The following is a 20,168-nucleotide window of genomic DNA, read 5'->3' on the forward strand; positions in this document are numbered from 1 at the left end:
GCTTATTGGCGCATCCCGGGCGTGACGTCGTGGGAAGCGGCTAGCCGTTGGACAGCCGTGCCGGTTGGGGGCGTGGCTGGCCGGCTGGCTGGCCTCGGCGCCGGGACAGAAGCGGGGTCGGCACAGATGGAGAGAAGGCGGCGGAGGCAGCGGCGGCCGCGGCAGGAGGAGGAGGGAAGGCGAGGGTTTCCGAGGGGCCGTCGCCTTGGCGCGCCGGCCACGTGAGAAAGCAGGGATCCCTTCTCGGATCGCTTCCTCTGCAATCCGGGATTTCAGCCTCCCGGTTTCCGCTGGTGGTGAGACAGAAGGAGGAGATCTCCCTCCCTGCCTCCTCCTCGTATCCCCATCACTTTCTTTCTCTCCAGTTGACCTCCTCCAGTGACCCGGTTTCCGAAAAGACAAGACGGGGGCCCGTTGATCTTTGATCGGCTGTATTTTATTTTATTTCATTTTGGTTTCTCCTCTGCCCCCCTCCTTCCCGGCCCCCGAATTACAACCCCGATTTCTCAGCCTAGCACCTTCTCTTGCTAGCATCTCCCAACCTAATATCTGGTTCCTATCAATTCCTGCCATTCGCTTCTAAGCCCCTGCAATAGCGTCTCTTCCCAGTTACTTTTTCCTTATCTTCACTTTTCCCTCTCTGCAAAAAAACAAAACAAAGGAACACCTGGTATTGACACCCCCATTCTTCCTAAACTCTCACCCCATTCACTTCTGGGTTGTTTTCGTTCCTGATCTTCATCTCAAACAGGGTTTCCCTTCCCTAAATGCACCCCTCCCCTATAGCTTCTGTTTCTTCTTCCTTTTCTTCCCAGTTTCCCCGTCTCCTTCCCAGAACCATCCTTGGTGCTGTTTTGGCCTTCTGGGTCCCCCTACCCACTCCTTAACATCCCCCTTTTTAATCTCTAGGTCTCCATTCCCAACCCTGATCACTTACAGTCTTCTTCCCTAGAGAATTGCCATCATCTGTCTTGTCCACCCTCCCCAGTTCCTGTTTTCGCTTCTCGCCCCACACCTTTAGCCATCCCCACTCCCGTAATGGACTTCTTCCTTAGTGGGGTGGCTGCCTGTGGGGCTTGCCTGTTTACCAACCCGATGGAGGTGGTGAAGACGAGGATGCAGCTGCAAGGAGAACTTCGTGCCCCGGGCACCTACACCCGCCACTACCGCAACGTCTTCCACGCCTTCTACACCATCGGGCGGGTGGACGGCCTGGCGGCTCTCCAACGGGGACTTTTGCCCGCCTTGTGCTACCAGTTTGGCTTTAACGGCATCCGCCTGGGCTCCTACGGGATCGTCGAGACGGCTGGTTACATTCACACGCCGGACGGGCGCGTCAGCCCTCTGCGCTCCACGTTGGCGGGGGCGTTGGCGGGCGTAATGGGCGCCATTGCAAGCAGCCCCATCTATATGGTGGGTCTTAAGGATGGGATTTTGGAGCCAGGAGGAGAAGGAATATGGGCTCGAAACATCTCTTTGTAGGATACGTAGTTGGCGGTTGGGATTCTGCCCTTGAAAATCCAGAATTCTGTGATTAGAACTAGTTCTGCGAGCAAGTCAGGTGTTTCAGAATTGCAGGTGTCAGGGGTTTGTGTGTGTGTGTTTATGTATCAGCCCTGGCATGGCACGGTTATTTTTCTTATTGCACCAAGTCCAGACTAAAGTTCCTCCAGTTGTCCTGGTTTTCTGCCAACCATGCAATAATTTCGAATTTACGAAGGCCTGGTTTCCTTTGATATTTTAACATTTCTCTCTGAAGTTTGATCATAAGTGGGTGTAAGTTTATTAGCACTCCTGACCACCCTCTTGGTGAAAATTACTTCTCTTTCCACGTACTATATTCTCTTTTCCTTGAGACAAATTCCCCCTGAACTGGAAGTTACCCTCCCAAGTCCATGTTGAGATCAATGAGATATTTTGGTTGGGGGCAATTTAGACATCACCCTACCCCAAACCAGAAATAATTAAACATTGGGCTTATTCCTTGGGATGGAATTGAGTGTCCTTCAATACCAGCTGATATCTGCTTTCTGGGCCAGCTGGTGCACTGTTATCTAATGGTATGGACAACCCTAGAGCAAAGAAAGTGAAATGGGTTTTGACCTGACCTTCATGTACAACTTTCGTTCCTGTCACAACCCCTTTCATAATCTCCCATTTAGACAAAGGGCTTCCATCTATCTTTGAAGTTGAACCAATGCTGAATGTTTGGTGCCTTATTACACAATCAAAGCAGTTTGTTACATCATAAGAATTGCAGAAGCTAGCTCCATTGTTGATGGGTGGCTTTTGGGAGGCCTAATAAGTCATCCTCATCATTTAAAAACCAGACTGACAGACAAAAACATACTCACCTCTGCTTTGTTCTCCTTCTATGACTGTTCTGAAAGCGTGTGAGAGATCAAAACCAAAATAATACACAGTAGATGTTGGACTCCTTTTTCTATACAACGGTGTTGTTGTGGTCCATCCATTCCTGCACCCCTGACAGATGCTAGAGAAGAGCTTTTTGCTTGTTTGTTTAGTGGAATGATGCATTCACAGAAAGTCTCCCAGTTTCTCGCACTTGGATTTTTAAGGCTACCTTGAGCGTGTGAGTTTGACTATCCTGTTTAGTATAACAAAGCTACACCTGGGGAACAAATCCATATCCAGAATGCTTAGGACCATTGCTACTTTAGAAGATTTTGTGAACCGCCCAGAGAGCTCCGGCTATTGGGCGGTATAGAAATGTAATAAATAAATAAATAAATAAATAAATAGAAGATGGCAGCACTTTAATGGGAGGAATCAGGGCCAGTGTTACCATAGAGGCCACTCAGGCGGCCACCTAGAGCCAGGGACGCTGGGGTGGGGTGGCTCCACGTTCGGACTTCCGGGACGCGCCCAGAAGAGAGAGAGAGAGAGAGAGAGAATATATGGGTGAATGGGGTCTTTGAGTGAATGCATGTGTTCATGCGTGTGTTTGTTTGGAGTGAGTGATGCTGAGTGATGCACGCATGTGTGAGTTGGGGGGGGATGATTTGCTCTACTCTGTACAGCACCATGTACATTGATGGCGCTATATAAATAATAATAATAATAATAATAATAATAATGATTTGGAGGTGATATTCCTATTAAATAATGCATTTTAGACCCATAGACGTTCCTTTCCAATTTGTTTGCTATAATTGGCATGACGTATTTCTTGCACCTTAAAATAAATTTAGCAGTTTCAAGTTTTGTGCTTCTTATATTTTCCAGGAAACATATGTTCTTAAAAATCAAAGTTGGCATTTTTGGGGGCGAAAGTAGCTCACCTTGCCTAGGGCACAAAATAGTCTGACACCGGCCCTGGGAGGAATATTGTTGGGTTTGCGGGGAGGGAGTTTACTAAGAGGTTCCCCATGCTGTTCCTTAGGAACTTGACACGTGTCCCATCTTCCCTCCAGGTGAAGACCCACATCCAGGCCCAGTCTGCTGCTGAAATTGCAGTGGGACACCAGTATCAGCACCAGGTATGTGGAGCTCAATTTGTGTCTTATAATAAAGAAGCTGCCGTATATCTAAGTCAGGCCATTGGTCTTTCTGCATCAGCACTGCTAGTGTGAGAGCCAGTGTGGTGTAGTGGCTAAGGTGTTGGACTGGGAGTCGGGAGATCCGGGTTCTAGTCCCCACTCGGCCATGGAAACCCACTGGGTGACTTTGGGCCAGTCACAGACTCTCAGCCCAACCTACCTCACAGGGTTGTTGTGAAGATAAAATGGAGAGGAGGAGGAGGAGGTACGCCGCCTTGGGTTCATTGGAGGAAAAAAGGGCGGGATATAAATGCAATAATAAATAAATAAATAATACACTGCCGGCCAATGGCTCTCCAGGTTTCAGAAAAGGCTCTTACGTGGAAATGCCAAAGATTGAAACTCAGAGTCTGAGCTATGGTCCTGCCTAGTTTTGATTGTTTCAGGGGGCCTATTCAGGCTCACTGGCTCTTTTAGGGCCCCAAGCTGCTTTCTTGTACCAAAGGAGCTTGCTGGCAACCAATATTGCCTTGGCAACCCTCAGGGTTGCCTGGCACCCAGGTCTCCCCATGGGGTCACCACGAAGAACAGCCAGCAAGTCCATTGGTGAAGCGTCCACAGAGGATGGCTGTGTGCCAGAGAGGGATAGACAAGGATTCTGATCTCTCTCCCCACACATCTATATGGTAGTCATAGGGGAGGCTGTAAGGCAAATCTGTTGTTCCACACAGGGTTCTGCTATAGGGGCAAGAGGGAGACTGGCAGGACATGGCTGTATACAGCCAGGGGTGAGCAGAAAGTAGATCTCCAGATGGACGTCAACACTCAGCATGCTGGTAGGGGCTTCTGGGAGTTGAAATCCCAAACATATACAGATCCACCTTTGGTCCGCCCATGGTATACAGTAGCCAAGAGTGGGAGTCTTTTCCCCCACTTCTTACTCACTTGCTGCTTCAAGGTGTCCCTTCTCACTGTGCTAGACGTTTAGAGCAAAACACGAAAAAGTCTAGTGGCACCTTAAAGGCGGAATAGATTGTAAGCCTATGCGGCAGGGTCTTGCTATTTACTGTTTTACTCTGTACAGCACCATGTACATTGATGGTGCTATATAAATAAATAAATAATAATAATAATAATAATAATAATAATAATAATAATAATAATAATAATAATAATATATTATTGTGGCCTTAGCTGGCCTTCCCCAACGTGGTGCCTTACAAATTGAAGGGATCACGACTTCCAGAATCCACCAGCCAGCACGCTGGATTCATCCAACTGACTGATCTCAGTGGTCCAAAGCGATGTTTTAGGGAGACATTTGGTGTCAAGGAAGGCAGAGGGCAACACGATTCCGTTGAACCACTCTTGGTCTGCTGCCACCATCCTCCAGGCTGGCATCTCACCTGGGAACAGAGGGAATCTCCAGGTAGGCCTGACCCTGGGCGCAAGGAGTAGAGACCAAACTGCTTCTCCCAGTACCTTGCATCCAGAACAATCAAAGAGTGGTAGCCCCAACCACAATTACACCAGATTCACATGGGAAAGAGCAGTGCAAGTCTTAGCAATAGTTTATTTACAAGTGAGGGGAAAGGGTGTGTGAAGAGAATATGACAAGAAGCGAAATGACGAGAAGTCCTACAATACATTGGAAACAGACAAAACAAAATAAAACACGCTAACTGGACTATGCCACTTACTGGTCCTAAGGGTTCCTTCCCAAGACGGGATGAGGACAGTGGGCAAAACCCCTCCCCAGATGTATACTATATCCAGACCCGACTCTGCTACTCTCTCCCCTCCCCTCCAGAAAGGAGGGTGGAAGGAAAAGGTGGTGTGATTCACACCAACCCAGCTGCAAGCACTCTTCCCTTCCTGCAGGTCTGAGTAGTTTATTTTAATTAATTTATTATTTATTTATTACGTTTATATCCCCCCTTTTTTCTTCCAAGGAACCCAGGGCAGAGTACATAGTCCTTCTCTTCCTCTCCATTTTATCCTCACAACAACAACCCTGTGAGGTAGGATGGGCTGAGAGTCTGTGACTGGCCCAAAGTCACCCAGTGGGTTTCCATGGCTGAGTGGGGACTAGAATTTGGATCTCCCGACTCCTAGTCCAACACTCTAACCACTATACCACACTGGCTCAGTTTATGACCTTGAGGCTGGAGATAACGTGCCCAGAGACACCCAAAGCCATCTATTTTGGGATAGAACGGACTCATCCCTCCCTTCAGGGCTCACAAGATCTCTTTGCCAGCATCCTCTCTTCCTAGGCCTCTCCTAGACCAGCAGTATCTAGCCCATACAATAAAACATGAATATCCCCAAAGAAAAGAACATGGAGTCACTCTAGTTCTTTGCAATTGGGGCCTTGTTTCTCTTTCTGCATGCCCAGGGAATGCTCCACGCGCTGATGATGATCCACAAAGAACATGGCGTGCTGGGACTATGGCGAGGGTCCATCTCCTCTGTGCCCCGGGTCATGGTGGGATCCTCCACGCAACTGTCCACCTTCTCCGCTTCCAAACAGTTCTTCAGCCGCTTGGAGGTAAAGCGGATACAGAATTATGGAGGCGCCTGTTTTTCTTGTAGCTATTGCAGTGGCATACTGGAAGTTTTTTTAGGGGGATGTTGAGGGAGGAGAGGGCGCTTGGTGGATCGTCTCTGCTGTCACGGATATAGGCCCCAATCCGGCCAACCTCCAGATGGCTAAGCCTCCTTTCCCCAACCATCAATCACTTGGTAGTTCCTTGGCTTTTGTGCATTTCCTCCTTATTCTAAAAGGGTGACACACCTCTAGACTTAGATACTGGCAGTAAAAGCACTGAGGCTGGTGGCTCTGATTTTGGTGGGGCTGTGAATCCATTCTGGGTTTCAGTCAGAACCAGCCAGAACTCTAAATGAGCTTTCCAAGGTCCTGAAACTATTTTGAGGATAAGGTTGAGCAACTTGGATAGGGTTCTGGCTGGTTTTGAGCGAAAACGAGAATAGATTCACAGCCCCACCGAAATTGAAGCCACCAGCCTTCACTGCTCTGAGCTAAAATATAATGGTATTTTCGGCCCTTAACCCTTTTGCATTGGTCCCAATCACCATTGGACTATGGCTCCGAAGAGCTTCTCCGAAATTCAATTTGCCCTTCGGGCTGTAAGAGGCCCCCCATATTAATGTTAGTTGATACATTGATCCGAAAGAGAGTTACTAAATAGCTAGTTATGCTTGGGTGTGTGTATATATATTTTGGACTAATACCCCTAAATCAGCCGCTCCCCATGTGATGCCCTCCAGGCAGATGTGTTGGGAATATAACTCCCATCATCCCCAAACAGCATAAATCAGGCTGACATTTCCCCTTCCCTCCCATCACTGAGCATTCAAGTCTAAATCGTGTCTTTCAGGAACTATTAGTACAATGTTGGAGGGCGAGGGATAAAGGTCTTCTGTGTGTTTTACTTTGTATACATGTTGTCAACTTGTTAACCAGTCCTCGGGGGGCTTTGTTAGATTTGCCAGGCCAGAAAACCGGGGGGGGGGGGGTCGCAAATAAAATGAAATCAATGAGTCAGGAGAGCTGATTTGCGTGCAGAAACTGAGTTGTGTTAAAAGTTGTTGGGGCCTGGATTGGCTGTACGCTGCCCTTTCTTAAATTAAGAATAGTGATGCCTTCCAAGTTAGACCAAATCTTATACCAAGAAAAGCTACAGCATCTGCCCATGATACAGATTTTAAACATGTGGGTTATTTCCTTGCTTTGTATAATTTATTCCACTTTTGCCAACCATGGCGAAGAGTAAATAGCTCTATTCCTGAAGCACGGTCTAAAAGCACATAATTCTGGGCCCTGTCAGTGCCGTAGCCTGTGCAATACCTTCTTGAATTTCATGATGGATGTAAGGCAGATTATAAATGTACTAAGGGGCTGCATAGGATCCTGGAACTCTTTCAGTTTCTGGAATTTTTTCTCGGCGGCCCTCCAAACTTTTGAGGTTTCACCAGGTGTGCTTGTGTACTTTTCAAATCCAAAGGGCTAGGAACTTGCGTGTTGCCATTTTTAAATGAAAGCTTGTGATTCTGGGGATGCTGGTTGGTTCAAATTCCTGAACTCATGGGCTGCCAACCCAGAATACAACCAGCCCTGGTTATGGCACCCAAAGGCATTCGGTTGCAAAACTGTGTACCAGCACTCCTGTTGCTTTTGAGGGTGTGACCATCTACTTCTCCATTCTCACTCTCCCCTCTCACCTCCAGATCTTCCCTAAGGACAGCTGGCTGGTAGCCTTGAGTGCCGGTATGACAAGCAGCTTCACTGTGGCTATCGCCATGACGCCTTTTGATGTGGCCAGCACCCGCCTCTACAGCCAACCTGTGGGACCTGATGGGCAGGTAAGCACAGCATGGGGCGTTGGAGAGACACAGATGGGAAGGCCAGAGCGAGTGCTGTGTGTTTGGGAAAGAGAAAAAGTTGAGATAATAGGTTCCCCACTAACTTAAGTTTCACTTTAGCCCCACTGACATCTATGGGACTTGCTTAGTTATGGCTCATTTTCCCCATTGGTATCAGTGGGACCTGAGTGCAATGTGAGAGGGAGAGCAAGGTTATTTAACAAGCCCTGCTAAAAGAATTCATTTTTTCCTCTTCCCTCCTCATCCCCTTTTCCTTGTGTGTCATATCTTTTTAGATTGTAAGCCTGCAGGCAGATGGTCTTGTTTATTATATGGCAGGCTCTACACTACTGCTTTATAACGGATTATTATTATTATTAAAATATCCCTTGATATATCACTAGGCTCTCAGGGCGGCGTACAGATAAAATTATGCAAATAGTGTAAAACAATAAATATACATATATAACGGTATTGACAACTGTTCGGGCCCAGCACACATTCCATGTACCGTTTTCAACCCGTTTCCAAATATCTTGCTTGGTGTAGATCTGGCCTATGAAAGTCATTCTGAGATCATTTTTTGGCTGACGAGGGGCATAAAAATACTTCAAATAAGTAATAAATAAATTAGGTTAGATCTGGCCCAATGGAGTCCTTATGTTAGCTAGCCCACAGACTTGCTTTTAAGCCTTCCAACTCCTTCTCCGTCAGTTCTAGATGTCTCAATCCCCGCCCAAACAAAAACCTTCCCCAGGCTCAACCATGTGCAAATTCTCTGGTAACTCAAGATAGCACTTCATGCATCCGATGAAGTACACTCTAAGCCACGAAAGCGTGCACTATACTATAATGTGTTAGTCTTTAAGGTGCCACAAAACTCTTCGTTGTTTTTGTTGCAACGGACTAATCCTTTAGGAATCCTATGCATGTTTACTATGTCTCTGTGGGAATGGGGCTTACTTCCAAGTAAGTGTGTGTAGAATTGCTGCCTTTGTCTCAGAAAGAAATGTTTAGACTTACTATTAAACTGCAACCTCTCGAAAAGGGAAAGGCTGCCCCCCGCCCAATTTCAAATCCGATCTCTATAAATTTGGAAGAGAAGAATTTGAAACACCTTTTTCTGCTTGCCACTCACATCCAGTCGATTAAATCCATTCCTCCCCTAGTCCTTTTTCTGTGTGTGTGTGTGGGGGGTGAGTTTTCTCTCCAAAGCCAGGGTGTGTTTTTTTTTTTTTTTAAAAAAGGTGATATCCCATTCCCTCACAAGGAAACTTAAAAACTACAGGTGAATGATGGAAGGAAGCGGGGGTCAGGTGTCACCTCCAGCTACGTTTTTGTTAAAACGGTTTGTTCTCTTTCTGCTGCAGGGCCTGTTATATAAGGGCCTTCTCGACTGCCTTGCCAAAATCATCCGCTCAGAGGGATTCCTTGGGATCTACAAGGGCTTGGGGGCTTCTTACTTCCGCATCGGCCCCCACACCATCCTCAGCCTGCTCTTTTGGGATCAGTTGCGCCAATTCTACACTGGTTGGGCGCAGAAGCGGTGATGGCGACGGTGGCTGGCAATGCAGGATGCGTCCACTTGATGTCCACGTTGCCTCTTCCCTGGAGAGGTGCAACGGTCTTCAAATCAGCAAGGCCAGCCTCACCCACCCCAAACCCCACATCTTCTGGAATGTATCTGACATTAGCCGGGGCCGCTATGAACTTGCACCCATGACCTCTGCTGTGTAGGGGAAGCAAGCAAGCAAGCAAGCGGTCACCCATTCCTTGCTCTGCATCCCATCGTGCGGCAGCTGACGTTGGTGGGTTTTTATTTTAATTTTGCCACTTCCCATCTCTTGGATATTTCTCTCTCTCGTTGTACATTTGGAACAGGCTTGCTTTGCATAAGCCTCGACCTTTCTCCAAACAGTAAAGCTGCGACCATGATTTCTATTGACCGACGAGATGACCGTCTCACACCAGCAGCCCAGGTCTTGCCCTCGCGCTAAGTGCACACAAGAGAGGGAGCCCTTCCGCTCAGGACCGTGCCTCAGGAATGCAGCCCCCCCCCGGCTACGTATTACGGCCTGCTAGCGGCAAGAAAGGCAGGCAGCAAGCAAGAAAGGGGGGTTGGAGCCTTCTGTGTGGCTGCCTGGTCAAGGGCTGCTGGGGTGCCACTAATTCTCTAGCCCTCCCATGAGGGTTTAGGCAGAGAGGCCCACAGACTGCTCCTCAACAGCCCCCCCCCCAGGCATTCCCATGGTAACCAAGTAGGCCTTTAGGTAGGCCGCACCTGTGTGTCTCTTAGACTCCAGGTATTGCAGTAGGCCCACCTCTGGGTGGCGCTGGTGTGTAAAAATAATAATAATAATCCCCCTTTCAGGTGCTCCCTGGCTCTTGTTCTCAGCTTCTTTTCTTAAGGGAGTTGAGCTAGAGAATCCCATTGAAGAATCCCATTGTGCGAAGATGGGATTTCCCAGCTCACTTTCGAAGCCATCTTTCTGTCTCCTGTAGTGGAGGAAGGGGCAGTTGTCCGCAGGAGACAAAAGAGAGAAAGCTAGGGTTTTATTATAGCCGTGACATGAACGATAGGCTGTAACTCCTCCTGCCAGGCCACACCAAAAGATCCGCACAAATACGTAGGAGAGGAATTTACCAAGCTTTATTTTACTGGGGGGAGATGTAATATTTTTGAGTTCTTAAGCACTTTTAAAATACTTTAGTTTGAAGCACTTTAAAAATATACCTTAGGTAACAGCAAAGGCGTTGCTAATTAAATTGGACCTTTAGCCCCACATACACACACATTGCGAGGACTTAACTGAAGCCTGGTGTCTTGGGTCCCATTGTCTTCCATTGTCTAAACTCACTGCACCTTTCACCCTTCAGGGTAAAATGACTAGAAATTAGGCAGGGCGTGTAGTTCCAGACCAGCTCGATGTTCTAGCTTTGTGGTCTAGCAGCAGCACAGAAGCATTGGGGACGGCCGCTGCCGCTCTCCCCACAACCAAGAAAAAATGGGAGGCCTTTATTCCACCACATGCCACCTGCATTCCCAATCCATACATGTCACTCTTTAACTGGACTGGTGCATTCCAGTTAACGTAAGCATAGAAATTTCTAACTAACTCGTCACTTTAAAACGTATTTATTTTATATTGTATCTTCAGAGGATGGCCCGTAACACGTTTGACCCAGCGTGCCTCTGGGTAACCTGACATTCTAGCCCATGGACAGGTCAAACCTAAAAAAAAGAAAAGCCTACAATACTTGAAAAATGGGGGTGAAACCCCAGCAAAGTGTTTGTGTTAACACTATGGTTTCGTCTGCTTTTCTCCTCCAATTTTTTTTTTTCTTGAACGTCAAGCCTGAAGAAGAATTCATTGTGACTCTAAAGCTTACAGCCTGCGTTATGAACATTGGTTGGTTGGTCCTAATTAAAGGTATCTGTTCATTTTTTAAAAAAACTGGTGCTTTGAATTTTGTTCTAATGGGGTGGCAGTAACCCTCCCAGTGCAAGTGTGAACAGTATATTGGCAATTGGATATAGCAGTCTGGAGGGATGATTCCATCTTGCCCATGAGTTGAGGGTATGTTGCAGGGGACGGGACAGAAAACAGTTGCATCTGCGAGGAGAAGGAGCAGGCTGAAACTTTTCCCCCTTCCAAGGCAAAGTGAAATATCATGCAGAAGCAGGGGGAGGCTAAAAACCACCTTTGGAAGTGGGGCTGCCATGAAACTGTCCCTCTCCATAATGAGACAGTCTTTAGGCAGTCTGAGTCCATCTCCCTCCCCCTTTCCCTCTGGGTGCGGGGAAGGGGGAAAGCAAAAACCGCCAACAAAGGGGATCCAGGTATTTAACTGGAGTAACCCTCTGAGAGCCATAACCAAACGGTGCTGTGCTTGAGGTCCAGGTGGGGGGCGAGGCTGGATTGCGTGCTGTCCAGCCGTGGAGATGTTCTAACCAAAGATTCCAGGGTCGAGGAGCCGCAGGCTGCGAACGAAGGTGTGGAAATGTTCCACTGTCCACGGAGGCTGAGAATGCGGCGGTGGGACTTCTGTCCCGTGGGTTGCACTGCTGCTCAGCGGGCTAGCGCAGGAGAAAAGAGAGGGTTGTCACTGCGCGGTATTCCCAATTTTCACCAGTATCCCTTTCTCCAGTCTCTCACGTCCACTGCAAAGTGTTTTCGTTCCTGCTGAACAACAGTATCTTGTCCCCATAGGATTAAAGGGGCCGGGCCTAGAACAGCCATATTGACTGGCATCTTTCTGGATGGTAATTAGGCACTGCCTGGTGGCCTGTCTGGAGCTACCCCAGCCTCTGCTTTTAAGTCATACTCACTGGATCCATGTAGGGTTGTTGAAGGTGAGAAGCAGGTCTGTTCCGTACTGGGGCAAGCGTAGCAGTGCCAAGTGTAAGGTGACCTCGTTTTTGGCCTGTGAGCAAAAAGGCAGTTGGGAACTCATCAAGGCGCCTGAGAATCTCCCCCAGTTTTCTACCAATGAAGAAGAGCTTAGACATTCTGAACTCATGAGGACTAGTACCTCCTTTTTCTTTTTTAAAAAGGTATACAGAAAACAAACGCAACCTGAGTGGAATGAGAGTGTGAGGAAGCACCACAAAGTTGCAAAGAAGAGAAAGAAAAAGAATGCTGTTTATTATTACGGCCTCATGGATTTTGAATTGAAGACCATGGGGGTAATAAGAACCTAAGAAGTGCCCTGATGCTGGATCAGACCAAGGGTCCATCTAGTCCAGCATTCTGTTCACACAGTGGCCAACCAGCCATTGGCCAGAGATGAACAAGCAGGACATGGTGCAACAGCACCCTCCCACCCATGTCCCCCAGCAACTGGTGCACACAGGCTTATTGCCTTGAATACTGGAGATAGTACACAACCATCAGGGCTAGTAGCCATTGATAGCCTTCACCTCCAGGAATTCATCCAACCCCCATTTAAAGCCATCCAAATTGGTGGCCATCACTACATCTTGTGGTAGTGGATCTGTTTTCCAGAGACTTAATTGTTTTGGGGGCCAATAGAAGTTTTTCCCCTCAGCTTAATTGCCACGCAGTGAGCACTTTTCAAGGAGGATTGTAGCTAGGGAGGGAAAAGTTCCCCCCACCCCCACCCATACTTCAGTGTCCCCCAACTCCCCCTCTGCCTGGCAATTCAGCTTAGAAAAAAAAATGTTTCCATTGGTGCCGATGGAAAATTAGGGCCTCATCTACACCAAGCAGGATATTGCACTATGAAAGTGGTATATAAAAGGCAGGAGCCACACCAGGCAGGATATAGTGGTATGAAAGTGGTATGTGGTATGTTTCAATGGGCCCCAACAGTTGTCAGGGCACTTCAATACTGTTATAAAACCGTAGTGTGGCTGCTGCCTTTTATATACCGCTTTCAAAGTGCAATATCTTGCTTGGTATAGATTAGGCTTAGATTCCAAATCTTTTAAGTACCTGGCTGCACCCCTGCCCTCCATCCTCAACATTGGCCATGCTGGCTGTGGCTGATGGGAGTTGTAGTCCAAAATAAGGCTTGCCAAGTTTCAAACTGGGGTCCTTCCCAGCCTACCCTGGAAACGCTGGGGATTGAACCTGCGATGTTTTGCACATGATGCCCATGTTTCCCTATCCCGTTACAGAACTTCCGCTGAATAATGGTAATATTCAAGCAAGGACCTGAATCCTGGAGCCTCAGATTAAGTCTCTACCAAATAAGCCACCCAGGCTATAGTGGAAGGAGGGCATACAGGAAGATAAGGTTGGAACTGCCTTCTCCTGACCCTAAAACACACACACACACCAAGAGTTCTGGGCAAATTCCACCAAACAGAGCAGCTCTCGGATGATGATTCCAAACGGATAACCTGGCTATATTCGATACCCACCTCCTCGTTGAACTTAGCTACCAACTGGCGGGCAGTCAGGTGCCAGGCGCTGCTGCAGCCTTCCAGAGCTAAGAGATGAGTCACAAACAATTCTTGGCTTAAAATCTCAGTGTTGGCAGAAGTGCCAGCAATGTCTTCAAAGTGGTACCTGGTGGGATAAAGAGGGCAAGAGTCATTGCTCAGAGAAGGAGAACAAAAGGTTGCTCAATTTAATTCCCTGCTAAGAGATAAAGGCGCTGGACAGCCCAGACCTTCAGGGTTCAGCCCGTGTGCAGCAGCACCTCACAGGATCTCATCTATGCAAAGCATCTAGACTTGAGCTACATCTTCCCCTTTTGCAACAGTTTCCTGTTCTTGAAGGCTTGGAGGTCTCTTAATTTTGAATGTTACGCCTTCCGGCTTTCACACCATTTATTATTTATTTATTTATTTTATTACATTTAAATACCGCCCCATAGCCAAAGCTCTCTGGGCAGTTTACAAAAGTTAAAAACAATTAACATTAAAAATAGATATACAAAAACTTTAAATCATCAAAAGCATAAAAACAATATCTATTTATGTACATTGTATACCATGTACATTGATGGTGCTATATAAATAATAATAATAATAATAATAATAATAATAATAACAATATCGATTTAAAACAACTATTAAAACAACTATTCTGGGGTCAATTAAAAATTCAGCATATGTTGTTTACTGCCTGAGAGAAGAGAAAAGCCTTAGCCTGGCGCCGAAAAGATGACAATGTTGGTGCCAGGCGAGCCTCGTCGGGGAGATCATTCCATAATTGGGGGGCCACCACTGAGAAGGCCCTCTCCCTTGTTGCCATCCTCCGAGCTTCCCTCAGAGTAGGCATTCAGAGGAGGACCTTAGATGTTGAGAGTGGTGTAGGGGTAGGTTCATGTCTTGTGATACTTTAACAAATTTGGCACCAGCTTTCCTGGACTAGAGTCCACTTCCTCAGATGCATAAAGCACACTCCCCTACAGGTGTAGGGGGAAAAATGTAAACAGTGGGGATAAATGGCAATGAAATTCAAAACGAAGTGTCTATGAACAATTCAGTTAAAGATTAAATTACGTAAAAGAAGCTCAGTAACAACAGCAGTCACTGGAGATAACATTACCTTCCTTGCAATGCAAAATTAATGAACACCTGTAGTGGGACATGGCACCATTGTCTCAATTTATGCCCACACAGATAAAAATCAAACTCTTTGGTAAATTCTAATTTGGATGTATCACACTGGAACCTCCCTTTAAAGGTCCTTTGTTGAACAATGCAACTTAGAACTGGGGGACTGAAACGTTTTCCCATGTGTTTCTCCATGTTACAAGTCTAAACTTTTTAAATTGGGTTTGCAATTCCTGTCTCTGTAGGTAGATGTTGCCTAGAACATGCATTCAATTCAAAAATTGTCTCCTTCCTCTTTCTATCCCATGTTAAAAATGTTCACACGTGCATTCAAACAGCTGGAGTAACGCACCCTAAAAGTGACAGAAAACATTTGCAAAGCAAAGATTTTAGGAGCGGTTGGCTATAAAGTAAATCAACTTGAATTAAAAGTTGGAGATACTGGGGATCGAACCCAGGACCTCATACATGCAAAGCATGCGCTCTACCACTGAGCTACATCCCCTATTGCAGCACCTACTGAACAGGGTCTTGTTGATCTGAGGTGCTATATGCTATGGTACTTTTTCATTAACACCATACCTTCCAGATTGTATTTTAGGCTCTTCTCACACACAGCACTTAAAGCCATGATCCTATGCATGCCTACTTTAGAGTAAGCACCACTGGACACAGTCAGTCGCACTTCCGAATAAACTTGTGCTGTAAACCAGATCTGAGTGTCTTGCTTGGATTTCACAATTAAAATGTAACACCGACATTCGTTAAAACAGAAGCATAGTGACTGCAGGGTCGCGAGCCAAATCTGGCCGCTTGGGGTACGTGGGTCCCAATTGGGCCCCCTTTCTTCCGACTGTGGATTTTTGGGCGGTTTTCCAGTTCTTGCATGAGTTCCACTCCCCCTCCCATTTTAAAAGGTTGAAATGCCTCTCCTAAGACTTTGTTGTGGCCAGGGTGAGCGTTAGGCTAAAATAGGGTGACCATATGAAAAGGAGGACAGGGCTCCTGTATCTTTAACACTTGCATAGAAAAGGGAATTTCAGCAGGTGTCATTTGTATATATGGAGAACTTGATAAAATTCCATCTTCATCACAACAGTTAAAGGTGCAGGAGCTATACTAGAGTGACCAGATTTAAAAGAGGGCAGGGCACCTGCAGCTTTAACTGTTGTGATGGAGAGAATTTCACCAGGTTCCCCATATATACAAATGACACCTGCTGAAATTTCCTTTTCAATACAAGAGTTAAAGATACAGGAGCCCTGTCCTCCTTTTCATATGGTCACCCTAGCTAAAATTGGCTGGTATTCTGGCCACGCCCCTTCTGTACCTGGCCCCGCCCATCTCTGGAATGCAGCTCCCTGAGAGATTCTTCGAAATTAAATGCAGACCTCAGGCAAAAAAAGGTTTGGCATCTTTGCATTAAAACATAACACACAATTGGAAGAACAGCCAAAATAATAATAATAATAATAATAATAATAATAATAATAATAATATAATTTCATTTATATCCTGCCTTTTTTCCCTCAAGGAACCCAAGGCAGTGTACATAATCCTCCTCCATTTTACCCTCACAACAACAACCCTGTGAGGTAGGATGGGGCTGAGAGCCTGTGACTGGCCCAAAGTCACCCAGTGGGTTTCCATGGCCGAGTGGGGACTAGAACCCAGATCTCCCGACTCCTAGTCCAACACCTTAGCCACTACACCACACTGGCTTAAGAATCATCATCATCATCCATGCATGGTGAAGTCTGAGGAAGATGCTATTGTGCATGCAGAGAACATTCCTAAACTGTGTAAATGTGTCTTTTTAAAAAAGAAAAGGGAGTGAGCTACATTTCTACGTTTCAGTCAATACTGCAGAACAAATACCTCCCACCATTCCTGAAAAAGCTGGAGATGCTGGGGATTGAACCCAGGACCTCATACATGCGAAGCATGCGCTCTACCACTGAGCTACATCCCCTTCCTGCATGGGGCTCTTCTTTTCTTTCCACTTATGCTTCCACCGAAAGATTCATGGTAGAGTGTAAATGCCAGGCTTTAACACTCTGTTGCCACTATCGAAGCAGGAAATCCATAATTTCAGCTTTAGGTTAAATCAGCTTTCCCCAACCTGTTACCTTGCTGGGGATCATGGAAGTTGTGGTTCAATGATAGGAGTTGTAGGGCACCAGGCTGTGGAAGGCTAGGTTAAATTGAGGAAGCTTATGATTGATTCCCCCCCCCCCATTCTTTGCTCTACACGCTAATGAGTTCATAATAGAGATGCCCCTGAGCATGTGAAGAATGTATTTCCCCCCTCACTCCTCAGGAACACATTTAGGATTAGGGGGCTAGATTTTCTGGGAAAGCTCCACCCCCAGCAGGCATTTGCTTAGCAATGAAAGGAGTGCGATTTCCACCACGCACCTGGCAGCATTTTCATCCGGCACGCTCGCCTGGTATTCCAGCAGTTCTATAATGACGCTTTGGTCCGTGCTGGGGTGAGCAAAGGCCTCCTGGTTGTCGGGGACTTGGCGCATCTCACTGCAAGGGAAAAAGAGATGGCTGGAAAGGAGAATCGCGAAAGGCAGAACAAAATGTAAGGATGGGATCTTGAACCCCTTTCTGCCCAAAGACCAGTGGTTGGCCACTGTGTGAACAGAGTGCTGGATTAGATGGACCCTTGGTCTGATCCAGCAGGGCTCTTCTCATGTTCTTATGCTTGTTGTCTTAATTGTGCATTATGTTAAGGAAAATATGGCAGGGACTTTACTTTCTTTTCCGCTGAAGCAGCTCTAAAGGCAGCAGGGGTGAGGATTACGTCAACTATTTTTATCACCAGTTTACAGTAGAGGGCAGATACCTTTTATTGCGGACAACAGAGCTCATTCCCCCCACCCCCCCAGTGCTGATTTGGGAACTCGAAAGGAGGCGACTGCTTGTTTGATCACCCTCCCACCAAGCCTGCTAATGGGCTGATCAGCTCCTGTCCATGGCACCGAGGGGCTGGCATACCTGATATCCAAGCTTCCAGGAGGAAGGCAGGCAGAAAAAGCCCCCCCGAAAAGTTCCTGCCCTTGCTGTAGCTGCTGCTCCATCTCGTTGTTCGTGGCTTCCGCCTGCAACAAAGGCAAAAGGGTGTGTGTGGATGTGTCGATTTGGAAATGTATTATTTATTTATATAGCACCATCAATGTACATGGTGCTGTACAGAGTAAAACAGTAAATATGCGGCAGGGCCTTGCTATTTACTGTTTTACTCTGTACAGCACCATGTACATTGATGGTGCTATATAAATAATAATAATAATAATAATAATAATAATAATAATAATAATAATAATAATAATATTTGAGGCGTAATGCACACAAAAGCACCACCTGAGGCACAATCCTATGCATGCTTAGACAGGGGGGAAAAGCCGTACAGTTGCTAGCTTTCCCCAGCTATGCTGGTGGGGGCAGGCTGAGAGTTGTAGGGCTTTTTTTTTTGTCTAAACCTGCATAGGATTGCACCCTAAGACAGTTAAACAGCAGGGGTGGACAGAAAATCGATCTGGTGCTTTGGACATCAACTCCCAGTGTTCCTGCCCATTAGCTGTGTTGGCAGAGGCTTCTGGGAGTTGAAGTCCCATACATCTGGAAATGTACCTTCTGTTCACCCCTGAAAGAGAGCCTGCACATTCCAAGGCAGTGTATCTCTGAATACAAACAAGGCCTGTGTTGCCTTCGTGCCCTGCTTGTGGGTGTTCTACTAAATGGACCTTTGGTCTGATCCAACAGGATCATGCTTATGTTCCGTAGAGAGGCCTTCCCGGTGTGTAGGACAGAGGAAGAAATGTCCAGGAGGGTGAAGGTAATTGGGGAGGAAAGGGGTCCCTTGTAGCTACACAGAAGCTGTGTGTGTGTGTGTGTAAACCCGCAGGGGGATCCTCTAGCATCCAAGAGAGAGGAAAAATGCATTTTTCAGGCTCCTCATTTGATGATTTCCAAAGGAAAAGGAAGCTAAAATCTATTATTCACGTAAAATCTTTATTAGACCATTTCAAAGGTATAATAATAATAATAATAATAATAATAATGCGTGAGCTTTCGAGTCCTTCAGAACTCTTCATCAAGGAAGATGGTAAACAAAGCAAAAATGCGGAGGAGGCAGGAAAAACGTGGCTGATGTTAAAGCCCCGGAGCCTTGCATTTGGTTACACTGGATGGAAAGCGCGAGCCATTCAAATGAGGCTTTACCGGGTACGTAGATGGCTTAAACGGACACCTGGGACCCTCCCAAGGGATGCTGGAAAGAAGATGCCTGTGATGGACCACCTCGGTCGCCCTCCTCCCCCTTTTCCAAGACTCACCTTGGATTCAAAGTGGCACTCAGCGACTTCCCCTTTAAATCGTCCCCTCCGACTGAATAACCCGCCCTGAGCCAGAAGGTTTCGCAAGGCAAGCCGACCAATCAGAAACGTACCGCTTGTTCGCGATTGTGACGGCTGCGGAAGGTGCTGTGACTGACAAGAGTCTCACCCAATCGCATGGGCAAGAGGCAGCCACAGCAATGCACTCCGAGCGACTGAGCCTCCTGTAAAGTCCCGCCTAACTTAAGTGACGATTCCAAAGGCCAGCAAAGAACGTCTGTTATGCCTGTATAAGAAAGTGTTCTGTGTGACTCAGAAGCTTGCGAACTTCTATATTAAGTTCTACCAACCACGATATTTTTTTTTACTGTTTCATCTAAAAATCGTTTACAATAAAATGATTCTAAAATAATGTTCCTTGGGGAGGAGGCAGCCCTATATCCATAATCATGGCTCAAGAATTATGTCATTTTCTTTCTTAGCCTCCTGCCACCTTTTTGGCTTCTCACAATGCTATTTTATTTGTTTCTGTGGTTTCGTTGCTACTATTTTTAAGGTTCATTTTTCAAAATGACTTGTTGCTCTGTTTTTGTTGTTTTTTAAACCACTCATTTTTATGTTATAAACTAGGGTGACCATATGAAAAGGAGGACAGGGCTGCTGAATCTTTAACAGTTGCATAGAAAAGGGAATTTCAGCAGGTGTCCTTTGTATATATGGAGAACTTGATAAAATTCCATCTTCATTAAAACAGTTAAAGGTGCAGGAGCTATACTAGAGTGACCAGACTTAAAAGAGGGCAGGGCTCCTGCAGCTTTAACTGTTGTGATGAAGAGGGAATTTCACCAGGTTCCCCATATATACAAATGACACCTGCTGAAATTTCCTTTTCAATACAAGAGTTAA

At 46.4% G+C, this 20,168-nt stretch overlaps 2 protein-coding genes and 2 non-coding genes across 5 annotated transcripts; 1 reads left to right on the forward strand and 3 right to left on the reverse strand.

Annotated features, from left to right (window-relative positions):
- Positions 1–213: 213 nt before the first annotated feature.
- SLC25A35 (solute carrier family 25 member 35) lies at positions 214–9,442 on the forward strand. 2 transcript variants are annotated; one of them, XM_063137927.1, is made up of 5 exons: positions 214–1,413; positions 3,435–3,500; positions 5,899–6,051; positions 7,752–7,886; positions 9,257–9,442. In XM_063137927.1, exons 1-5 carry the CDS (start codon positions 1,039–1,041, stop codon positions 9,434–9,436), a joined length of 909 nt encoding a protein of 302 aa, XP_062993997.1. In that variant the 5' UTR covers positions 214–1,038; the 3' UTR covers positions 9,437–9,442. The 2 variants fall into 2 exon arrangements, with proteins under 2 accessions (XP_062993997.1, XP_062993998.1); XM_063137928.1 differs by lacking the exon at positions 3,435–3,500.
- A 687-nt stretch (positions 9,443–10,129) lies between these two features.
- Positions 10,130–19,301, reverse strand: RANGRF (RAN guanine nucleotide release factor). The gene is made up of 6 exons (XM_063137931.1): positions 19,263–19,301; positions 17,923–18,026; positions 17,335–17,451; positions 13,774–13,921; positions 12,217–12,311; positions 10,130–11,964 (listed from the first exon to the last, which is right to left on the reverse strand). Exons 2-6 carry the CDS (start codon positions 18,003–18,005, stop codon positions 11,835–11,837), a joined length of 573 nt encoding a protein of 190 aa, XP_062994001.1. The 5' UTR covers positions 18,006–18,026; positions 19,263–19,301; the 3' UTR covers positions 10,130–11,834.
- On the reverse strand, positions 15,350–15,421 carry TRNAA-UGC (transfer RNA alanine (anticodon UGC)). The gene has a single exon. It is a non-coding gene; the product is annotated as a tRNA-Ala (tRNA).
- On the reverse strand, positions 16,817–16,888 carry TRNAA-CGC (transfer RNA alanine (anticodon CGC)). Its single transcript has one exon. It is a non-coding gene; the product is annotated as a tRNA-Ala (tRNA).
- Positions 19,302–20,168: the final 867 nt, after the last annotated feature.

Source organism: Elgaria multicarinata, chromosome 11, assembly GCF_023053635.1.
Source record: "Elgaria multicarinata webbii isolate HBS135686 ecotype San Diego chromosome 11, rElgMul1.1.pri, whole genome shotgun sequence".
In the NCBI taxonomy this organism is placed as follows: Eukaryota; Metazoa; Chordata; class Lepidosauria; order Squamata; family Anguidae; genus Elgaria; species Elgaria multicarinata.